The sequence below is a fragment of the Harpia harpyja genome, chromosome Z (genome assembly GCF_026419915.1).
Source record: "Harpia harpyja isolate bHarHar1 chromosome Z, bHarHar1 primary haplotype, whole genome shotgun sequence".
NCBI classification, from domain to species: Eukaryota; Metazoa; Chordata; class Aves; order Accipitriformes; family Accipitridae; genus Harpia; species Harpia harpyja.
This window is the reverse complement of record NC_068969.1, coordinates 70,396,346-70,418,694: the sequence shown is the minus strand read 5'-3', so window position 1 is coordinate 70,418,694 and position 22,349 is coordinate 70,396,346. Positions and strand designations below refer to the sequence as shown.

At 39.7% G+C, this 22,349-nt stretch overlaps 1 protein-coding gene across 3 annotated transcripts; it reads right to left on the bottom strand.

The window, feature by feature from the left end:
• Positions 1–101: 101 nt before the first annotated feature.
• SLC35D2 (solute carrier family 35 member D2) lies at positions 102–22,110 on the bottom strand. 3 transcript variants are annotated; one of them, XR_008233383.1, is made up of 13 exons: positions 21,902–22,110; positions 19,398–19,431; positions 17,722–17,808; positions 14,838–14,905; positions 12,697–12,768; positions 10,701–10,769; positions 9,562–9,664; positions 8,092–8,184; positions 5,620–5,687; positions 4,761–4,839; positions 2,869–2,951; positions 2,544–2,683; positions 2,134–2,272 (listed from the first exon to the last, which is right to left on the bottom strand). XR_008233383.1 is itself a non-coding variant. In XM_052776193.1 (12 exons), the coding sequence occupies exons 1-12, from the start codon at positions 22,039–22,041 to the stop codon at positions 2,170–2,172; spliced, it is 999 nt and encodes a 332-aa protein (XP_052632153.1). In that variant the 5' UTR covers positions 22,042–22,110; the 3' UTR covers positions 102–2,169. The 3 variants fall into 3 exon arrangements, 2 of the variants coding, with proteins under 2 accessions (XP_052632153.1, XP_052632154.1); XM_052776193.1 differs by lacking the exon at positions 2,544–2,683 and having other exon boundaries at positions 102–2,272; XM_052776194.1 differs by lacking the exons at positions 2,544–2,683; positions 2,869–2,951 and having other exon boundaries at positions 102–2,272.
• Between the last annotated feature and the right edge of the window lie 239 nt (positions 22,111–22,349).

Below are 22,349 nucleotides of genomic sequence, written 5' to 3'. Positions count from 1 at the left end.
CTATATCAGTTGATTGCATAGAAGGCAAATATTCATGCTACGCATGCGTGCTGGAAAGCATTTTACGTACATGTCCATCCACACAAAACCCGAAAAACTCATTAAAACTGTAATCTGTATCTCTTTATTTATAAAAGGTACAGCAAAATATTAACGAATTAAATGCATACAGCAGCTGTTCCTCTGTGGGAACTACATCTTATTTAGCAGGTGCCATTGTGTGTCCATCCCTATTGCAATCAAATGGCTCTCATAATAATTTTGTAATTAATGAAAACCTTCCAATGCCTGTCCCACTGCAGAGAGTTGAGGTTCAATATTTAGGATCCTGGAGGTAGAGATGATCTGGAGAAAGAGGAGTCCTACAAAAGAATAGACTAAAAAATATTGAAGGCTTTTTAAGTATAAAGGAAATCTTTAAAAACAGGAGATCTCTCTAAAATATTTGCAGCAACCCCTTCCCTCTCTGGCTCTTCAATAGGTAGAAAATGAAAGTCACATCTCTTAGCCAGCTGTGAGAAATGGGATAACTCAGACTTCTGTTTCCGCTTTGACTGTGCCCTTAAATTCCACTTCTAGTATCTGCAGTCACTGCTCCTCTTGCCATTCAAATCCATGCAGGCAGTGGGCAGCCCAGCCATGCCCTGAAGCTTCTGCTGTGAGCTACTCACATGTTTCTTAGATCTAACCCAGTCTGGTCATTCACATGTTACACACAGAGTAACGCTTTTCAGATTTAGCTGTATTTTAATTCAAGTGGGGATCAAACAAGTCATTAGACCACCCTGGTTACACGTCAAGGTCTTCCAAAATCTTTTTGATTTGATTATTTTAAAAAATCTTGGCTCATGCTTGCAGGGAATTGAGAACTTCAACAAGATTAATTACTCTGCTGTCTTCCAGTGCTGCAATGCTTCTACCGTGTTTTCAAAGATTAATGCTATAACCTCAGAGGCACAGGTAAGCATTATCAACTGTATTTTCAGAGAAGGAAATAGAGATACAGAGCTGTGCCATCATTGTCCTAGATGACAACCCAGATCGCCACATTCTGGACCTTTTTTTTTAACCACTGGACCAGCCCTGCCCACTGTAGCAAGCCCCTGGGCTTTTTATGATTCCTTGCTCTGAATTTTAAGCATAAACTAGTACCAGATAAGCTTTCACTGCATATTGAAGACGCAACAGGACACTGATCCTTTCTCCTCATTTAAACACAAGTTAGCCTTCCATTTATCAATCAGTTTCCTCTCTTGTAGTTTGTACACTGTAGCATCACTTCTCTGCAGCATTAAAAGGTAGTTATAGACAAAACATCAGACGAGAGGACCGTGATATAAAAAGATGAACGTACCTAAACAAAAATAGATTTACCTTTGTTATCTCTCCTAATCGCCTGTTTGGTACTGGCTCACACACACAAAAAACTTTTTAAATATTAAAAAATCCTCTCTCAATTTCCTTCTGTCCTTGATCCTGCAGCAAAGTTATGAGGGTTCATTTATAACAACAGTGACAACTGCAGCAGAACACTGTGATGTTATTGAGAATGAGGAAAAGATTGAGAGAGAACGTCTACTCCATGTATACTGAACGCACTAGGCCATATCCTGAATTCTTTAGTCAACACTTACACCAGGAACAATCTGCGGCCACATGTCCTCTTTGCCCCATATCTTCTACATGACTTACACGTGAGCAAATGCATACGTGAAATCATTCTAAATCACTAGCATCTTTCACCTCTTCACTGATATCAAAGATTGCATATGGTATAAGGCAATGGTGAATCAACCCTCATGATCTTTACAGGGAGTTTTGCCTCAGAGAGTACTGGCAGACACTGAAACAGAACTCACAGATCTTTTTGAGTACAGATAGCACCAAAGTACAGGTAAATGAAGAAATTTAGAACTTGAGATTTGCTCATGGCATTCCTTCCTATAAATTAGCTTGTGGTGTTAAAAAAAGCTAAAATTAAACTTGTCCACATGTAAAAAACATGGTGTACGAGAATATTTCTGAACCAATGAATTATGTGCACGTCTGTGGCAATTGAGGTAGATTTTTTTTTCTTGTTCCAAATATGTTCCAGCATATACTTATTTAAGTTCTCAGCAATGCTAAACAAACTTGTATCTTCAGTCTCTTTCAAGGCAGGCATTTTGGCTAACACTTTGACTCAGGAAGTGCATTCTCTTCATCCCCAGATTGCGTAGGCTTGCTGTTTCCTCTTAAGGTTAAAAACGAGTATCTCAGTCCTCCCACCATACTAAAGAAAAGAGAACAAACAGAGGTGTCAGAGATACCTGATGTTGTACATACCATTTTATAGGTATGTACCCTTCCTTCCAAAGGATTAAAGAATGCCAGCTAGCATAAATTAGGAGTGCCTCAGAGCATGTAAGCCATCTGAGAAAGTAGACCCAAGGAGACAAAGATCAATTATCAGTCGCTCCAACAGTTCATCCAAACACAAAGAGTAACAACTCACAAGTTATAACTCATTCAACGGGCACAACTCATTCAGTCAGTGTACTCACTTCCCACACCACTTGGCTTTTACTTGGAAGCCTCACAGCTCAGAACCGCTGCTCATAAAAAAAGAATGAACTCAATCCCACATAGTAAAACTGCAGGCATGTTTCCATAGTTAAGACCCTACCACAGTAAGATTCAATATCTGAAAACAGACGTGAAAAGACATAACTAATTGTAATGAACTTTACATCCTGAGGCAGTGCTTCCTCAGGCCAATAGTTGCAAAACTGCATCACCCAAGTAGGCCAAATCAAACAAAACATAAAACTACATCTCACTGAGAAATTTTCAGCTTTAACAAATAAAGGCTATTCAAGTTCCACTCACCAAATATTTAGCCCTATAAAGTTTAATATAGAGAATATGTAATCTCCACCAATCAACATCCCAATGTAAGCGATGGATATATTCTGAAAGGAAACAAAAGCCAGGCGTTTACTGAAGTCAGTTTTCATCTCCAAGAATAAAACCAATATTAATTAATTTACTTTTCTAAGGAAATAGCTATACTCTGTTGCTGGCCACTCTAAAATCAGCATTTAAATTAGTTTCACAGGATGTCAGCCTTATGGGTAATGTAACAGCAAAATAAAATAATAAAATCAGTATGTTTTCTAAATGCATGCAATGCACTGAGAGTGACTTTCTGGGGGAAAAAAAGAAAGAAAATAAAAAAAAGAAAATCAGCTATTTGATATTAAGCAAAATGGAGCTATGGCCACCTTCTGAAAATGTACTTCTTTTTAATCTTTAGAAGGCTCCTTTCAAATCCCATTTCTTAAAAGCAGGTTTTGGGTTGTCAAGCATAAAAAGTATGCTTTAAAGTTACAATAAAAGCTCTTTATTATTGTTTTAAAAGGGTTACCTCCTTCCTTTGCCAACTAAATGTGCATTGAAAACACTTGGCTCAAGTTCAAGGCAGGCACAGTTTAAAGTTAAAGATGCTACCTCTCACCCCGCTCCCATCAATTTTGGGGAAAATTGTCCCCTATAGACAGAATGAAAGCTATAGAACTGTGTGACCATTTTACCAACACTTTGTTGGTTTCAAATGTTTTAGCAGCTAGCCTAGACAGTGACATAATTTCTACCTGTTTTTACTGGGGACTACTGCATCATAAAGCGCTTCTCAATTTTAAAGCTGTTCAAAATGTCTCAAAGACTATTATTGCTCAGAAAATAGAAATACTATTGCTCTATCTTAATGGTTCAATGCAGACACATAAAATTTAAAAGAACACTTTCACGGCCACAGAATGGAAACTAGTAGATTAATCTTGCTAGCATTCAAAAAAAAAAAAAAACCAACTGTAGAATGAGAAGTACCATCTTCCTTTTGCGGTTTTTGCTATGGTAGAGGTATTGTTTTCCTTAGTCACCCATGCAAGGGAGCACCCTGAGGACTGTTATTCCTGTGCCTAAGCTAGTTTGGATTCAAATAGTTGTTTGGCCCACAACTGCACAAGTTTAATCTTTTGCTAAAACTCTTCCAGCGTACAGCTCTGTGCTTCCCTCCAAACTGGCCTACAAAAAGGTGCTTGGGCAGTCAGTGATGTTCCCAGCTCATAAATGCTGGCCTCATCAACACAGAGGAAGTTGCACTGGTTTGAAATTAAACTGGGTTAGAGAAAACAGACTGTAAGGACATGAAGTTCAGTTTTTAAGACATGCATGTTTTGGTGTTGATCAAATTGACCAGAATTTATACAAACCAAGATTAAATAGTCCATTCAGCTAGAACACAAATTCTGACACAGAGGCTGAAGCAGTTAACCAAGCAATACACTCCTTACTACAGCTTAGCCATTACTCTCTACCTATTAATGCCCTATGTATTATCTGCAATGGAAATTAGTTCAGCCCAAAGTCAAAGTGGGTTAGTCTCTACCAGTTTGCAGTGGATTTGCACCAGGCCACCTTGACTAACTCACAGTAACATGATAAAGAACTGAAGCAGGTGACAGTACCTGATGAAATGTGGTTAAATGTACATCTTTTAATTAAAAGTGGTTCAAGATTCTCTTGTAGGAAATACCTGAGCTTCAATTGAAGAAAACAAGGTCACTGTGTGGTGTGACCTTGTTTGGCACAAACAGTGTCTCAATATTAGCCCTCATTTTGAGTTTCCAGCTCAAAGCATTATCAGGATCACTGCTGAGTCAATCCTCTTCCCTGCCTATTTGAGCATTCTCATCTCCCTCTTCTGCTCCATAACTCACCTTGATGGCACCAACTACTGTTGTTGTGAGCGCAGAATTGTAATGACTGCACAGGACAGTAGAATACATCAAGAGAAACCTAGATAAAGTAAAGGAGAAAATTTTATGAATTCCTCCCAGGGAGCTCAGAAGCTTAGGAACAGTTTGAAAACTTCAACATTTTCTGGATCAGTATTTTGCTGGGATGTTCAATCCCACCTGTTCCAAACCCTAAAATAAGATTCCGTGGATCTGTATTTTAAGTTAATGATATACATATACAGAGTACTCAAAATACACATTAAAATGTGCTGCTTGAGCTCTAGCAGAGTCAACTAGCAGAGTCATTCATTAAGAAGCAGTGCTTCTTAAATGTCAGTACTTGAAGTTACTTTGACCCCTTGGGTGGTGACATGTGAAAGAGCAGAACAGGATCCAACACATTTTTCTGTTCTTCCTTTGACTGCAGTTCCAACAGGAACAAAGCATTGTTTCATTACTTTTGAGTGTCCCACACTTTTCCAGGTACTTTAAAGAACAAACAACTGAAACACTTCCTATACTAAACAGCTTAGGTTCTATTAACTGCAAAGAAGAAGTTAGATAATCAGAAGAGATGGCCAGCAGACAGACACTGAGTACAGTAAGTAAAAAGCTAAATGTCATGTTGTTGACCACTGCCCTGTGAGGTCGACAACACAGATAGTACTAAAACAGTTATTTACGCTATTAGAAATAATTAAAAGACAAGACAGAAGCCTGGGAGAAAAATATATTTTCTTTGAAGTTTAACATAACTTATTAGTGAGTCCTACATTTGAGATTTGCAATTTGAAACACTGTCATTAAAACGCCTTACTTGATTGCCCTGTGTTCTTACCCCAACAAGCAGGAAAGAACAAATTGAAAGACAAATAAAAAATTTGTCCAGTGCTGGAAATGTGTTGCCTATTAAAAAAAAAAAAAAGAGAAAGCAAGAATTATGTGCTATATCATCAACTGTAAACACATATAAAATGTAGGTAATATGAAAATGTGCAAAATCACAAAATACACTTGATTCACATTGTAATTATGAAACACTTATGTTACTACTAGAAACATTTTGATGCATTTAACTTCAGAGACAACAGGATGACAGCACCCATGATACCTAGACACATTCTTGTAACATGTATAGCAGTGCAGATAAAAAACTGCACACTGCAAGCCATAAATATAAATACAATACAGAGAATTAGTGGTTTTATATTTATTGATACAGATACAAACACTGTGATTAATATTATATAATAAATAGTGTTGATTTGAGACAGAGAGAAAAAGCAAATAAGTAATCTCCTTGAAATCTATTTCATACCATATATTCATTCATGAACAGCTTTCAAGGTCTAAGCCTGCATTTTTGAGCTCAAAAGTATATTCAATAAGCATTACAAAGGCCTCTCATCAATGAAGGTCAATGAAAAGGCTAAATCATCACTTTGAAGTCTGCTCCTTAGTGACGTGCAGCAAACAAACAAACAGTGCAACACAACAGTCACTAAGAAACATGTCACAGGTTCTTTTCCATTCTTAGTAACTCCAGGATATGCCTCATTTTAATCTGGGTAGTTAAAAGTCACCCTTATCAGCACAAAACTCAGCAAAGGCTGAACACATCCCTGAGAAACAGGATAAAGGCTGTTGGTCCATGCTGAGCTGTGGCTAGCTGAGCCTCCACCACCTGAGGTAACAGATTAGAGGGATCTCGGGCAGCTCTGGCCTGCTAGAATTGTGCTGGTGTGCAAAAACAAACTGCAAAGTATTACTGAGAGACATTCTGGGGCTTCCTTTCTCTTCCATTGTATCGTGCTTTCCTGTCCTCCTAGTCAGCCAGCTGGTGAAGGACAAGTGAATAACTGGGACACTCACAAACTGCAGCCTCTACAAGATGTGGTAACTACCATTCCAGAAGTAGCTAGAGGAGCAGAAGCAATCTCCCTGTCATATAGACACAGCACTGATATTTTGACTGGCAAAAGATACATGCTGTGCATTGTCTGTGATGGACCAAGGCAAAAAGCTCTCCTAGGGTAAAAGCAAGCCAACTTCTATTGCCTGAAAATCTGCTAAATACATGTTATCTACAATGATTTGTTGACTTTTCATCAGTATTTTTCCATTTTCTCCCTTTTTTCTGTGATTTAATCTCTGTGCATCACATTGACACTAGTTATGCACAACATTTAATGGGAATTTTAATATTAAGTAATCAAGCCAATGCGTATGCAAAATAGGCACTATGCATTTCTCTGATATTTATTCTTTTCAGGCAATTAAGCATTAAATTGTTTGTGCCAATTCAACATGTGGGCACAACACACTCTATTTTTCCCACGGAATAAACCTAGCAACAAGGTAGACTTCCCTGTCCAGTTCTCCCAAAATGCCTCCAGGCCCGTCTGCTGGGAAAGTAGTTGAAATCTTACAGCCATACAAACTTGGTCCCCACTACATCTGCCAAGAAGGGCATTAGCTGCATTTTCCTAAACTGGCACAAGGTCATGCTGGACTGATGTCACAAGAAGAGATTTCACACTCAGAGCATACCTAAATCCATCATTTTCGGGGAATGACAATTTTTCCACTTAACGCAGCCTTCTAAGAACACCATGATAAAATCATGGACACTGAAATGATTTATGACACCCCCAAGCTCTGTAACAATTTTCAGTGGCAAATCTCAAAGATTTCCAAAAAGGAATACAAATGTCTAGACTCATTTTACTGGTAGTAAAAAGGCAACTCAGCAAGTCCATGAGGGAGCCAGAAAAACACAAACCTCCTGGTCTGATACTTTACATGCCAGGACATACTGCCTACAGTATTATACTGCATTATGATTAGCTATGGAGAGTCATGCTGTCGTTCTATAAGAATGTACAATGTAGGTTACTAAACTAGACTGAGACTAAACAGGAATCTGTTCTGTGCATCGGAATGAGAGAAGGACTGGAAATTGTCTGGTTCTTGTATTTGCAATCTCATTTTAGAGCATGTGGCAATCACACAGTGCAGCTGGATTCCCAACCAATTGCTCTAGCTGAGAGTCCCCAGTCATACATTAGTTCTTAAACAAAGACTCCTATAAGGGCTATCACACAAATTCAGCTTCTCCTTAGAGTGAATAATTACAAGTTCTTACCTGTGAAGGGCAAGTCCAAGTCACATATTTCAAATACTAGTCACTAACATGGAGGTAGGATTACCTCTTTAAAAAACAAACAAACAAAAAACCCCACCCACCCCCAACTGAAAAAAATGAACAAAATACCATTATCAGTCTGAGATATGTAATATTGCTCCTTACCTGCTGAAAGTCTCCAGTAGAAAAGCTAATAATAACTGTTGGAACCACCATGAAACAAGCATTGTAGAAAAGGACACCGTATTTTCCCAACTCCTGTGAAAAATGAAACATGGTGTTTGGAATTACAAGCCATTTGGGAGCAAAATACTAAATATTACTCTGGCAATCCTTCTGACATTATTGTCAATGAACAGACAAAACATAATACATTCCAACTTAAAATACAAGCTTGTGATAGTTGGGTACTGAGCTGAGTTTTCACTTCAGTCACTTTGTATGCTCAGCAGAATATTACTACTCTGCTATACCCTGAACAGTTTCTGTACAACACCAGCTAGTCAGAAACTTCCCAAGGCACTGGCCCAGAACTGCTTTATGTTAGACTCCACGTAAGTCTCTGCCTGGCCAAGGGATTACCCATTCCATCTACTGCAAATCAACCACGAAAGCACAGGGCAGAGTGGCTCCCTGGGGCCAGCATAACAGGAAAATTAATGAAGTCTGACTCCTAGATGGAGCACCTGTAATCACTGGTAACTGATGTAACTTCAAGCAATGTGAGGGATATATATCCTGTTGGTTAACTTGCCTGACACAAAAGCAGAAGATTAGGGGAATGAAAAAGGACCCTTCCCTTCCTCCAGATTTGGCCATGTTACTTAGCAAATCTCTCCAGCTTATCTCTTGCTTTAAAATTAAATCCTATATTTTGTAGAAAACTGTGAGGCTGTTAAGTGCTGCTCATTAAGAAAAATACAGAGTCTGGATTTGATGTGACTCCTGAGATTATTAAAAGATATATATTTCCACTGTACAGACTAAACCACAAAAGTCAGTGACAAAACATCCATCCAGCATCTCCAAGACTGCTCTTTGCTATAGCTTGGTGTGTTTTCATGGCACTGTATTTGAAGAGCAGCCTGCTCAATGTTTACATAAAGTATAATGTATCAAGGTATCACCTAATTCTTTGGCATACCTGGGTTTGGTGTAGACTTGCTTTTAGATAGCCAAAAAAGATATCAGTTGTTGTGGTTCTTGACTCAAACTGGACAGGTCTCTGTTCCTACCCACAAGTTTATGTAACATAAAAACCCCCCTTAAAGTGTGTTTCTAGTCAAAAAGTCACCTTCCTTAGATATATATATATCAAGTTTACAGGTAAACAATTTGCTTTTGGCTTGGCTTGATTTTATTTTATTAGCCAAAAGCAATGTTTTAAAGCCACTACAAACTCTGCCTAAAAGACTTGGGAGAAAACAAAAACACTGTTTATCTAAGCCTGGCCTGAGATATTAATAACAAGTTTTTCCCCAGCTGTTCTGTATTAAGGATGTATATATCAACTAAAATATGAAAGCAAATGAAACTATTAGTTCATAACTGTATGTTCATAAAGTCATATAATAAGTAACCCACTGTTACCATATTGTCATAATGTTAAATTCAACCTAATCAACCCACAGTTACCTTTGGATCGATTTTCTGCTTTGTGTAAACTCCATTGGCTGCTGTGAAGATATCATTTAGCAATACAAAGGTGTAGCCCTCCAGATTAAAAGACAGATCAGACCTGGGAAAGAAATAGTATATTGTAAATAAGCAAACAGTATACAAGCATTGCATTACCTTGTTTACCTAGAGAAATATCATAAATGAGGAAATACAAATTCTGAGAATTCCAGCAAGTCATAGGTTTTGCTTTAAGCCTTCTTTGTAAATCAAAGTACTTTACAATTCTCCAGTCACAGGACCATCATAAATGAGTCATCAGAGAGTTTCCAGTATTTAGTGCGGAAGTGGCAGGAAATGTTCAGTTTTCATTCTTTGAAAAATTCCATCTGCCTCAATCCTGACAACCTGTCCAATTATTACTGAGCATACTTATCTATTTCTTTTAACACAAAAAGTAACTATGGAATAAAGTCTAACTACTTGTTTTTTATAGTCAGACCAGACATATTGTCATCCTTTCTGTTTTGACTAGTAACCTCATGGATATAGGGTAATTCATTTAGTAGGACATGGCTCTATCTGAGTCACATCACATGGAAATTATTCACCTTTGTACATAGCAAATCCAAGAGACAAAAAATAACATTACAGTTCCAGTTAAGTAAAGGAATATTCAAACAGAAAGAAAACAGAGGGGACTAGCAGATGAGTGCTTTGTGAACTCAATCGCACATTTGAACTTGTTCAAAGTGATTTAAAAAATACACACTGCCTAACTCAAAACAATATTTGACAACAAAAAAATCAGTCTTTCTATGCAGAACAAGAATATATTTTTCTAAGATTATTAAAATACACTGCTACTATGAAATAAAAGCAGCATTCCTCACAGTTTTAACTTGCTTCATGTATGATCCTGCAACCACGGAAAACCTAGAGGGGGGAAAGAAGCACCCAAATACTTCCAGCTGGAGTTTAATTTTTCCCTTTGCATTCCTGCACCTCGCAATGATGTCAGTAGAGAGATTTTCCAAATCAACTTAATCCAGAGTAACTGATCTCAACTTAGGTTTACTTGGCACTTAACAAGGAAAAAGTCCTCCTGTGGTCCCTCCTCTCATAACATGACTTTGTATAACAAATGAAAACCTTACCCAGCTGCTATGAAAGCCCCAAGAATGATGGCAAATACGCTGACTATAATACTCAGTGGGTATCGTTTCCTGTAGGCAAAAATTAGACAGTTCACATTTTCATTATTTGAAGAGGAGATTAAATGGCTGTCTGCCTGAAAAGTTTCAAAGTGATTAGTAATCACAGAATATTTAACAGGAGGGCAAGGTCTTGATAACCTTACAGAAGCAATGTGATTGACCATGTGCCACACTGTCAGACCTTGACCCTGACAACAGAGACTGAAAAAGCATTGTGACCATTCTCCTACTAGATAATTTTAAAAGTAAAGATTAAAGGTTTAAAGTAACAGCGCTGAAACAAACTGTAATTTACTGTGTATTGATATTCATAATGGACATCCTTCAGTGTCTTCCAGTAATCCAATAAAGGAAAATCACTACACATATCTCATGGAGTTTTTCATCCCACCTTTCTTGGGGAAGATGCTGTACAGCACACTAGCTCAGCTATTTTTCAAATAGGTACTTACTCTGAAGTCAAACTGAAACCTTGTACTTGAAGGGGAAAGCACAGAAGCTTATGATATTCTTCGCTATGTCTACATCAGCACTGCCACAGAGTAGGGAAAAACATACCATAAAACTATTCTGCTTCTTATACCTGTATTACTTTATTTATAAATGTCTTAAGTACTTATTTTTGCACTATACTGCAATGTGCCTTACAGACATTCTGCTAGTCATTCTCTCAGGCCAGTCCCCATCTCTGAGCTGGCCTGTGAGAAAAGATCCATCAAAACAAAATGTACAATGCTCTTGCAGAAATCTGTGTGTCAAAGAAGCACAGCTGTGGACCACTGTCCCAACAACAAAGCCGTATGCAGTCTCTAGATATATTAGGCTTTTATCATAATGACTCTAGACAGTAACAACCCAAACTTTGACTGCTTTTCAAATCCTGAGTTAAGCCAGCATAGACTCTCTGGAGTCCTCTCATTTTCAGCCCTGAGGAAATACACTGCGGCAGTCTGTATGAATACAGTGTTCTGCTCTCAAGCTTCCCTTTGGTTAGGATGTTGCTTGCACTTATACATCACATTGCTGTAGTCCAGCTGAGAACTGATGACAACCTCACCGACTCGCATTTTCCTTGCTTGCGGGAGTCTTCAGGCCAACAGGAGAAGACAGCAAGTTCTGCTTTCCATGTGAGAACTTACAACTAGAAAAGAATCCCGGAGCATCCCCAAATACAAATCACATTGATCAACTGCTGCTTCAGCCAAAAGGAGATAACAGTCTACCTGGAGGCTTTTTGAAAAGCCCTTCCCCTGACCATCACTCTCATGTTGCCTGGGTTCAGCTTCAGCAAGCTGCTTTTCCCCTTGTGACCTCACCTTAACCAATAGATAGAACTATGACGGTGACAAAGTATGATGTATTTATATTCCTATTCTTCCAAGTCAGTACAACTGAAACTAGTGATCCCAAGCTGCAATAGCATACACTTCTTGATTTCTCATTAAAAATAAAGGAGGTATCCATAATTAAGGAGTTTTCTGATCTAACAGCACACTGGTAGATACCACTTTGCTTCATTAAATGGGTACATTTTTAGACTTGAACCAGAAAGCTACATAAGCAGACTGCCATACTGTCATCACTGTTCTGAGACATAAGGATCTGTCTGTTTGAAGCAGTTTGTAGCTTAGGGGCCTCCGAGGTGACACACAAACCATAACCACTAAAAGTGTCTGAGCTGTGCTCTGCTTACCTGATTCTTCTGCAACAGTCAAGAGAATGAGCTGTGTAAATTAGAGCAAGCTGAATTTTTTTCCTCCTGTATTCACTAATATGTATCTATGTCTTCAAAAAAAGCTACATAAAACCACTTTCTGCTTTTCTCTATTTGTCAGTAAAAATCACTCATTCAATATTCTGATGAGATGGCACAAGTAATCCATTTGATATGATCTAAGATAAAGGTATCTTAAATGAAAAAAAAAAAAAGGATCACCCAAGTATGATGATTTCCAGCAGTAAAGTGAGTGGAATGGTAAACTTCCTGAGCACTGTAAACATCGGCAAACTGTCAAAAAAAAAAAAAATCCAAGCATAGCATCAGATTAACAGCATTTTTATGTTGTAATTCTTATCTGATTTTACTAACCAGAAGATGAAACCATTAGTCCAACAGTAAGCAATCAAAACAAATTCCCAGCCACATAGCATACATTAAAAAATGTCAGTCTGACACTAGGGGCAGATTAGATAATCAACTCACTGAAAAATAAGAAGATTTGTCAGTTTGTAAAACAATGCAATTGGCTACCTTCTAAAAGGTCCCGCTGCATCAGCGAAATGGAATATAGAAGCTATTTTCTACCTAGCATAGCCCCTATGAAATAATTCTTTCTGTAGAATTCATGGGCAGGGTAAGTAAAAAAGATTTCTATTGTAAACCTGGAGGACACGCAATAAACCTGTCTCTGAAAACATATAACAGAAATAAAATACAAAGCAAACATGCTTAGTAGACAAGCTGTACTTTGCAAAAAATAAAATAAATCTCTAAGAAAAAATCAGAGAAAGTACAAGGAAAATGAAAGGTGGGACCCGCTGCAACTACCAAACAAACAGCTACTTTTGAACAACATATTGTTGGTCTACAGAAAGTAATACAGTTGGAAACCTTATTGATTTGAGAAAACACTTGCATCTGACACTTTGGAAATCTGACAGTATGGCCATATGGACCAATTAATCCTCTGTTTAGATAACTACTAGCAACTGCATTAATGGATTATACAAATCCTAACACAGAGTTTAATCACTTTACAACAGACATTTTGAAGTTAAGCATAAGATCATCTACACCTTACAGACAACTCATATAAGGTAGAAAATTCCATAATGTAAACCTCACATAATATAACAAAACGCAATGTAACAAAATGTTAATTGTAGAAACACTGCAGCCATTCTTACTTTTCTGTTATAAAAATTAGTTACCAATAGTAAATGTAAGAGAGGTATGTCAGCCATAGGAGGAGGACATGGTACACTTCATGTTTAAAATAACCTACTAAACTTTTTAAAGTTACAGTTAGGGAAACGGGAAGGATGAACCCATGAATCAAACTTTTACAGAATTGAAACTACTTCCATATTGACAATGGCTGAAGTGCTACTAAGGACAGTACTGCCAAAGTCCTTATGTCTGCCTGAACAGTCACTTCAGTGGAACAACTTCTGAATTTGTACAACGAAGATTTGCATAATCAGGTGTTTAATGTTGCTAGTCAGAGAAAATTAATTCTATAAATAAAAAGAAATGTAAACAAATTAAAAGTAATACATTTTCTCTCCCAGCATCTGTCTTAAAGTTATGAAATGCTGAAAACCTGCAAAAATCTCCATTTTGGTTTAGCTTACTACCAAATCCTCAGGAGCCTGTAATAACATACAAGAAACCACCACAATGGCAGTGCTGTATCCTGCAGTCCTGGTGCAGTCGTCATGCTTCTGCACTCCTCTGCCACAGAAAATGTGGTCGTTCCATCTATTACAGCAGGTCCTCTACATAACTTACACCTTTTTAGCACTAGCATGGAAGCAACACTCATGGATCTACGCTTATGGGCATACAGGTGCCCGGGAACCCTTCAGCAATCTCCCCAAAACCTGCTTTTGGTGCTCAGCAGGGCTAGGCCACCGCCACCACCCTACTGCACAGTAGTTTTCCCATCTCTTCATGATTCCTGAATAACCTGCACTGACATCATGGTACAAATCTTTCCCTTATTCTCCTTCCTTCAAAAACGTCTTTTTTATAGCTTTCAAACTCTCTGGTTAGGACACCCAGGAAAAGCTGGATGCTTTGGTGTGACAGGAAAGTGAAAGCACTTTCATTGTCACAGGGGAGTATTGTGATTTTCTGTCAGTACAGGCCCGGCTAAGCTCCGCTTAAAAGAAGCATATAACTTGTAAACAGATCAAATGTTTGGTTAAGAATAATACCAGGAGTTTAGACTTAATTACCAGACTTAATATGCATTTCAGTCCCTATGCAATGCTCTTCGTTAGTGTTTATATTTTACCCCCACAAAGAAAAGGGTAAAATCCAAACAGTCTACTTATAACTTCCATTTACTGTACCTGAGTTTGCTGGTACTTGATAATCCACTTATGTGGTTTCCAACATAAATCAGAGGCAGAGGAAACAACTGTGATAAAATTAAAAGCACAACTCAGATTATTATGTTTTGAAGCACTGTTAAGAAACTTTACTTGATAGAATTTGATAACTGTAATATCAGATGTACTTTTAGCAAGAAAGAGGGTTTTTTTAAGGAAAAAAATGTAACTGTGCTGTAAACTGATCTGCAGCTCTTGTTCATGTGACCATTCACCACTACAGCTTCACTGATTTCATTAGAAGAGTCGCAGTCTACCTCTAATGAGACTCAGACTCCATTTAGAGTAAATGTTAATCAGTTTTAATTACTGTTACCCTCAGATTAATACCCATCCTAATATTTGAATTTTAGGTATAAAAGTAATATTAATAACAGTAGCTAAATAAGCAACAGAACAGGTGGAATAAAAGAATGAATAAACTTCAAGTATGCTGTGCTTCTCTAGGTACTCCACATATATTAGTATTCCTGGAAGACACCCCATTTTAGATCTACCCAACAAATTATGCTATGCGAGACACTAGAGAGGAAAGGTAAGTATTTAGTGGTAAATTAAACTTTACCTTTTCCAGCTTCTAGCATAATGAGACTGACTCACACAGAAACATAGGGGCCCTAACACAATACAGAGAAACAGTAACACAACTTCAGAGCCTTAATAAAATGTACAAGAAGTCAGAGATCCCTACACAATATTCAGCTGCAGCTCAAAGCTGTTAATTCTCCCACTACAGAAAAGTTGCAAAAGATTAAAACCAACCAAAGTAATCAAAGGTGACAAAGGTGGTGTGTACATCTAGTCCCATTCACTATCAGTCAAGTGGAGCTGAAATGGCAGAAAGACAAAACAAATCCTCTATCCTAACACATGTAATAGCTGCTGCTTTTGTGCCTATACTTGTTTCGGGAGACATTGTTGGAGGCTACGCCCTCTCAAAGCACTGTGTGCTGGAAAAGCACACGGAGGAGTGGGCTGCATTTTATCTACATTAAAAATTCTGCATTTCTTTTACAGCAAAGAGGAGAGAGGAGAAAAGTGTCATAGAAGTTAACGACAGTTAAATAAAGTTAGCTTCTAAGTGAAAGTAACAGTAAAAGTAAGTAGGACTATACAGTAACCAGGAGTATAAGTAACAATAAATGTTCAGCCTGTCAATGTAACTTTGCAAAAAATTTGCAATGCACTATCTCTCCTGCAAATTTTTACTTAGAAAAATTTGTTTTATTTCATTCATAGGATGAAAACAGAGCTGACATTACCTTCTCTTTCCTCTGAAATTTGTCTACTGTAAAGACAAAATTACAACATCCAGCACAACATCAGAGATCAATGAAACATTTACTTAAAAAGGGTCAAGAACTCCAAAGCTTCGTCACTGAAATAAGTACTTAAGACTCTAGCTGAAAGCACTGAGGACATAAACCAGTCTGGGAGTGAAAAGCAATGACAATATTAGTGTCAATGAAAGCAAAAGTTGTCAAAAGGATAAAGTCTCAGTCAAAGGGTGCTTTAAAAAGTAAAGAAATCAACAATGAGCAATCCAGCTGATTCACTGTGACTAGTCAAATCCAGCACTACAAGCAATATGCAAGTCCTGGATGCTGCAGCGCTGACTGCGCCCAGCATATCCAGGAAAGTCTTCCAAAGGATAGATATTATTCGGACAAAGAAAATGGGTGCTGTATTTTTTTAATGCCTTTGTACTGATGTTAAAGTGAAGGCAACAGCAGAGAGGGAGAGTAGTGGGACTGGGGGAGGTGGAGGGAAGAAACTCCTCAAGGTCTCAACAAGTTCTTTATACACAGAACTCAAAACTACCTACTGGGAAACCTTCTTCTTTCATATTTTGGAAAAAAACAAGGATTGTCCACTTTATAATCGATGCTATAGATATTCCTACAAGATTTTCACATGCAGAAATGCCAATGATTTCAACATGCATTAAGAATAAACAGCATTCACCAATGCCTGCGAGATGTTCATAGTAAACCTCATAACCGACAGTAAGACAAGATTCTGCAATGAAGATGCTGGCCTGAAAAGCTATGATATCTGAGCCCTGTAGCAGAGGTGGGAGCTAACACTCCCTGCATCTCTGACCAAACACTGACCAATACCCTGCAACAAGATATAAATCCAGAGGCTTATGCATCAAAGTAAAGCTCCAGCAACATTGCATACGGATGCAAAAATCTACACGGATCATTGCTGTAGTCATTTCAGATCCTAGTTCCCAATCTGAGATAATAAAAGATCCTCTCATATTTTCTCTGTCCTGCCTCTTTAGACCATACACACTTAAGGTCTGTATGATGCAGCTAGACCCCACCTACAGTGTTTTCAGTGGGCACTACTTTAGCCCTTCCTATGGAACATAAATCTTACATTTGGAGTCAACTGTTGTTCAGGTTTTTGGTCTACTGCCTATCCTTTTTCTATTGTTTTATCACAGGTCCCACTCAAATTTCCAAGGAGCACTTTCTCCCTTCATGCTGTGATCAAAATTCTTTCTTAAATACAGATGTCCCATTGATCCCACGGGGAGCTGTATACATCCAGAAAAATACTTCAGGAATCTGAAAGAGTTAGTCCAGCTGTATGAAGGTACAGCACCCTTTCCCATTTACTGCATAACAAAATGGCACCAGATTTCTCTACAAAAAAAAGGCCAGAATACTGCAGTGAAATTAAAATGATCAAATCCAATATTAAATGAAACAAAGATACAATCACAAATGCAAAATTTTTTCTGTTCTTCTTTTATATCTTGTCTCCATAAGAAAGAATGCCACTATAAGAGGTAACATTTTCTTATTAATATCAGGACCTACACAATCCTTACCTTAACAGGTATACTTTTGTCAAAATCAGGGAAGTGAACAATCTTATTTAATTTTGACACATACAAGATAAGTATAGTGGCTGCCATCTAAAAAAAAAAGAAAAAAGAAGTCATGTAAGAGTAAAACTGTAATGTATGAATGAAAGAACCCCTTCAAAGAAAAATCTTTATATGCATTTGACAAATGCTAGGTATTACATATTTCTTTCAAAGAACACCACAGCACGCAATTAATAAACTGGAATAACTTTATTCTTATCAATTTTGCCAGCTATTTATTTAAAAGTACAATATAGTCATATGTTTTACTAGCTTGAGAAAATTAGCGGCACCCTGTGAAACAATGCGTGCTGAGAAGGAGCTGAGAAAATAAACGGGACAGGATCCCAGAATAATCATGTTATTTTCATTCAGAGTGTTCTTTAGTCTGCGGAATCATTCCTACAGCTTTTTTGGTACTGCAAGACAGGAGTTGTGCATTGATCAGTCTGTTGACAACATGAGGAAGAAATGATACAGACAGAATGAAGGAGAATATCTGAGCAATCCCACATCATAAGAGTTAAAGATGGCCCCAGAGAGGGAAAAAAAAAGTTAAAATTTCCTTTATACAAAAATACAATAATTGGCTATCTAGAGAATGGGGTAGAGTCATGTTCTGCAGACTAAAACATTATACCATATTATATGCACTTTACAAAGTGTTCAGGGAAGTCCTGGAAGGATCGGTCAACAAAAAATGGAAATGCCATTGAGTCTTAGGTTCTGCAAAGAAACAAAGCCATATTATTGCCCTTAACATGAATTACTGCCACATTTGCTAGTCTTTGGCTTCCACTGAAACATGATGTGTGGTTCCTTGAGCCGTCTGGATGTGTGAAACTCTCTTTCCCCCTCTCACACAGCAAAGACTTTACAAGACATTTTACTCTCTTCAGCACCAAACAGCAGAGATGTCAGACTTGCAGTACCCTGTTTTCACCTCTTCCTCACTAACTCTTAGTTTGCAACCTTGGCAGAAAGTATATTCTCTCTTTTAAATTTGCCTAAACAACACTCGCTTCAAGGCTCTATCTTTCCCAGCTACCCCTCTGCAGAGTCACACATTCTTCTTTATTGACCATGTACACAGATGTTTGAGGTTTGTTTTTACTAAAATAACAAAAATAACAAAAAACTATTTCTGCTGCAGTACTCCAAATTGCCCACAGGCAAATAAGGCAACAAAGAACCAAAATTGTGTGGTAGTCCTACTGTAAAACTGCTGGGAAAGGGGGGAGATATTTATAAGGAAATATACAGGTTTTTTACAGATAGGGGCAATACCTCTGCATATAATCCACAAATGCTCCAGAACTCTCATAGGATCTATGCATTTGGTAGAACAAATCTTGACAGTTTTGAAGGCCAGATCTCTTAATTACCGATCTCTACAAGGGGAAATAAATGGCATTTCCAGTCCTTTACGTTACCCTTCCCAGGCAATAGTTTTGACTTGAGCTGAAACTTCCTTGATCTCACTAAAACAAATCACTCTTCCTTACAGCGTATCTAATCCAGAAGACAAGCAGTGCTGTATAACAGAGATTTCCCCCCCTTAAACATATCTCTGTGCAAACATTAGTTTAACCTACAAAATAATGAGTACATTTAGTATGATCTACTTGTGAACATACCTGTCCAATTCCAAGAAACATTGGTGATGGGAAGCTGAAAAGCATAAACAGATATTTAATACTGAGAAAGGAAAAAAAAAAAGAAGGGGAAAAAAAAGAAAAAAAAAAGTTTAATTTTAGCACCAAGTCAACAACTGGATATGTGGATGACTGGCCTGTCTTTCAGAAGAGCTCAGGAACTGCTACACTTATTGGAGTCCTAGTATTTTATTTCTGTAGCAAAACGCAAGCTGCATCCAACTAACATAGCATAGGCATAGTTGATCAATTCTAAATTGCTCATTGTTTTGGGAATATTTGTAAGTGAAGGTAACACACTTGGAGAACTCTAACAATGTGTAATTTTTTGAGTGGCCTCACATATACAGTATACATCCTGAGATGGTATAGTAAGTTAAACCTCTTGCACTTGCCCTAACTTGGAAGCTTATCTCCACAGCCCAAACACACTAAAAATATGTTTTTGTGAAAAGAAAGTACCTAGGTAAATGTTGTAGAAACATCTATTGTCTGCTAAAACAGCTAAATTCCTACCACACCCCTTCAGTTAGCTTTAGCTGAAAGCATGGGTACTTGAATGTTAAGAAAGCAGAAACTTTAGCAGGACACCTGAAGACCCTAAGTGGCTCCATTTTTTTCCCTAATTCCACACAAAGTTAAAACCAATAAAGGTGTGGCAGTAACTGCTAATTCTCTGTATGCATACTGAAATACAAGTGAAGAAGTTATTTACGATGGATGGCTGCTTTATGCCATAACCAGCAGTGTCTGGAGCCTCTTTGCCCAGAAGCCTTAGGTGTCAAGGAACTCCCTGAATATGACAGCTCCTGCTGCTTCCCAGGAGTCATGCAGCATTTTGCTGGACTGCACCGTCAGGGATGGTCACAAACAAATCTGCATTCAAGGAATCTAAATAAACCCCATTTCATTCTCTGTGCACATCTGCACTAACAAATGCCTAAGGAGGGTCCACGTTCCGAACAAGCTTTGTAATTTTCCATTATCAAGCCTCCTTGAGGTTGCAGCTCTTTATCACAGAAGCCACCAGGAATATACGCTATACTACTGCATGGTGTGCTGAGAAACATACATCTCAAATAAGCACCACTGGGACAGGAACACAGTATTAGCAAAAGAAAGAAGCGCCCGAAATTGCAGAAGGAAGGCCACTGGAATCGTAACACTGGAATCGTAACACAGATAAAGAGTTAGGAGCAGTCAGCAGCAAAAGAGAATCCTGGACATAGAGGTATTAGGGGGAAAAAGGGAAAAAAACCCAAAGAAACAGGACTTCCATTTATAATCGTGTGACACCTAAACTGTGGTTTGTACTTTAGCTACACCATATAAATATGGAGACTTCACTCATCTGTACTACACAGATTTCTCCAGCCATTTTTGATTTGCAGATAGCCCTAAACATTCCCAGCAATGCTGTAAACTCTTGATACAAAACTTGGGCTTACTGAAGGGCATGCTGTCCTTGACTATCTTTCACAGATGTGCTAGACATATGCCAGGGACTTATAGGGAGCTGCAAATTGTATTATGAAAACCACTATAAAGCAAAATCTCAACATGCCTCATGTACCATTTCTGGGAGTCGTTATATACAGGTGTTATGTGTTCGAATAGCACTCAACTATTAGAAAACCGTTAGAAAAAAAAGCGGCAAGTTTTGGTTTTTAACTTTTTTCCTTTTGTTTTGTTGGCTTTTTTCCTTTTCTGTTTTTAGTTCACAATGACTTAAACACAGCAAAACCAGAGCAAACCTTTTAAGAATATTAATGGTGAGAGGACCACAGCTACAGGACAACGATTCCGTATGGGACGCCCCATCAAATCACAGACGTAGTTCTTCAGTGTTTTTATGGTTAAGAGATTTTCTAAAGTTCACCTTTCATTTCTGGCCACCACAGAAAAGAAAGGCGCTTGCAGGAAGGCAACGAGATCGTTCGGCGGGAACAGTGAGGGGAAACGCTGTTTGTTTCCCTGAAGGGTGGTCCGAGCTGGCGCGACCTGCAAAACGCCAGCCTCGGCGCTGGGAATAACGGAAGGCCTTTGAGGAAAAGACTGGCTCACTCACAGGCTTCAAAAGCACGCCTGCCACCGGCTCAGCGGTCGGGCAGTGTTGCAGAAGGGGCACCTACTGGGCATAAACGGGATCTGAAATGGCAGAAACCGCCCCGGGCCCCAGCGCGTTCCCTAACATCTCTGCTGCTAAGGCGCTCGTGCCGGTGCGCCAGCCGGTTGCCCCGGGACCCGAGCTGCACCAACGCCCCTGGGTTAGACTAACGGTGATGAAAACGCTTCCCCGGCCGGCGCTGCGGCGCGGCGCGGCCCCGCTTCGCTTCGGGAGCGGGGTACAACCTGCCCTCACCGGGAGGAGAGCGGCACCGCCGCCGGCCCTCGGGAGGGCTGGGCCGGAGGCGAGGCGAGCCGGCGCAGGCCCCGCCGCCCGCTCCGCCGCGGCCTGCGGCCCGGCCCGCGCCGCCGACCCTCACCTGTAGGCGCTGAGCAGGGCCTTGTTGACCAGCACGATGAGGAAGGAGCACGTCCCGTAGAAGAGGGCTGAGAGCACCCTGGGCAGCACCGGGGTTGCGGCGGCGCCCGCCGCCTCCCCCGCGGCCTGCCCGGCGCTCATGGCGGCGAGGAGCGGCGGCGGGCAGGGCCCCACGGCGGGCTGCACCAGGGCGGGCGGGCGGGCGGGCGGGCGGGCGGCCGCGCGGCCGGGCCGCTCCCGCCCTCCCTCGCTGCCTCCCTCCCTCCTCCCCCGCCCGGCTCGGCCCGGCCCGCCTCGGCCCCGAGCGGCGGGGCGGGCGGCGGCCGCGGGGCGCCCCCTGGCGAGGCGGGCCGCTGTGCCGAGCCCGGGCGTGGGGGCCCTGCCGGCGGGGGGGCCGCGCCGCGCCTCGCCTCCCCCCAGGCCCGGCCCTGCCCGCCGCCGGGGTCTCC